This window comes from Hipposideros armiger, unplaced genomic scaffold, assembly GCF_001890085.2.
Source record: "Hipposideros armiger isolate ML-2016 unplaced genomic scaffold, ASM189008v1 scaffold_709, whole genome shotgun sequence".
Taxonomy (NCBI): Eukaryota; Metazoa; Chordata; class Mammalia; order Chiroptera; family Hipposideridae; genus Hipposideros; species Hipposideros armiger.
The window spans coordinates 873,726-874,716 of NW_017732059.1; the positions used below are offsets into that span (position 1 = coordinate 873,726).

The 991-nt window shown below is 51.7% G+C and overlaps 1 protein-coding gene across 1 annotated transcript in view; it reads right to left on the minus strand.

The window, feature by feature from the left end:
- Positions 1–522: 522 nt before the first annotated feature.
- LOC109373335 (arylsulfatase H) overlaps positions 523–991 on the minus strand; it is a 34,837-nt gene continuing 34,368 nt past the window's right edge. The window contains exon 8 of the mRNA XM_019627106.1: positions 523–986. Coding sequence (XP_019482651.1) covers positions 659–986 — 328 coding nt within the window. The 3' untranslated portion in view covers positions 523–658. The remainder of the gene's footprint in view (positions 987–991) is intronic.

Consider the following 991-nt stretch of genomic DNA (forward strand, 5'->3'; position numbering starts at 1 on the left):
TCCCCATTTTACGCGTGAGGAAAGGACGATGCTGAGATTTCTCCCCAATCGCAGGATCAGCAGGAGACACAACCAACAACTGTAGCCAGGCATTTTTGTCCAGAACCAAAAGTTTGTTAGAAAAAAGAGAGAGAGAGAGAGAGAGAGAGAGAGAGAGAAAGGAAAGTCAAGGCTTGCAAATGACTTCAGCGCCCCTTCACGTTTTATGTATTTCATGCTGACATTAAATACTCATCACAATCGATGGCAGAACAAGAGGTCTGGGGTCAGGACAGACAAGCAGAAATCCCTCAAGTAGCCACGTAAAAACAAACGGCATAGGACCTGCTGCTTCTAAGCATTTCCCGGGAACCACAGACCCAGAAGAACCCGCCTTGGTGCCCCGCTGTCCTTCAACAATGACCTGATTACAGAAAAACATGAGGCAGCAAATGGCCCACGCCACTTCACTTGTGGACGGATCCACATGCGTTTCGTTGAGTTCCTGGGTGTGACTGGAAGGAAAAACTGACATCTGAAGATTCGAAAAAAAAACAAAAAACGGGTGGAAGACATCGTTTCCGATCCCAAACGGGGTGGATGAGTCAGCTGAGAATGGCTCTGACGAGCTTTGTAACAGTGAGTCGGTGGTTGGTAGCAAGTGGTCCTTTCCTGCTCTTCAAGCGTTGGGGATAATGTCGTCTTCTTTGTCACACCCACAAAAAGGGAATGTCCCACAGCAGGGCTGCAGCCACGGCTTCCAAAGCGTGTTGAACACCGACAGCTGCAGTGGGGCTGGCGTGAGTGTCTTGCGATGCTCCTTTACGGCCGCCTCGACTTTCTGGACCACGGAGTGGAATAACGCTTCATTGTCAGGGCTGAGAGGTCGCACCTCAGAAGGGTCTCGCGAGACGTCAAACAGGAGGGGAGGGTCGTGGTAGGTCACGTCCGTGGTGCAGGAGCACATGTCACTCCCATAGCAGGCCCCAGCGCCCTCTGGGGAGAACCTGGG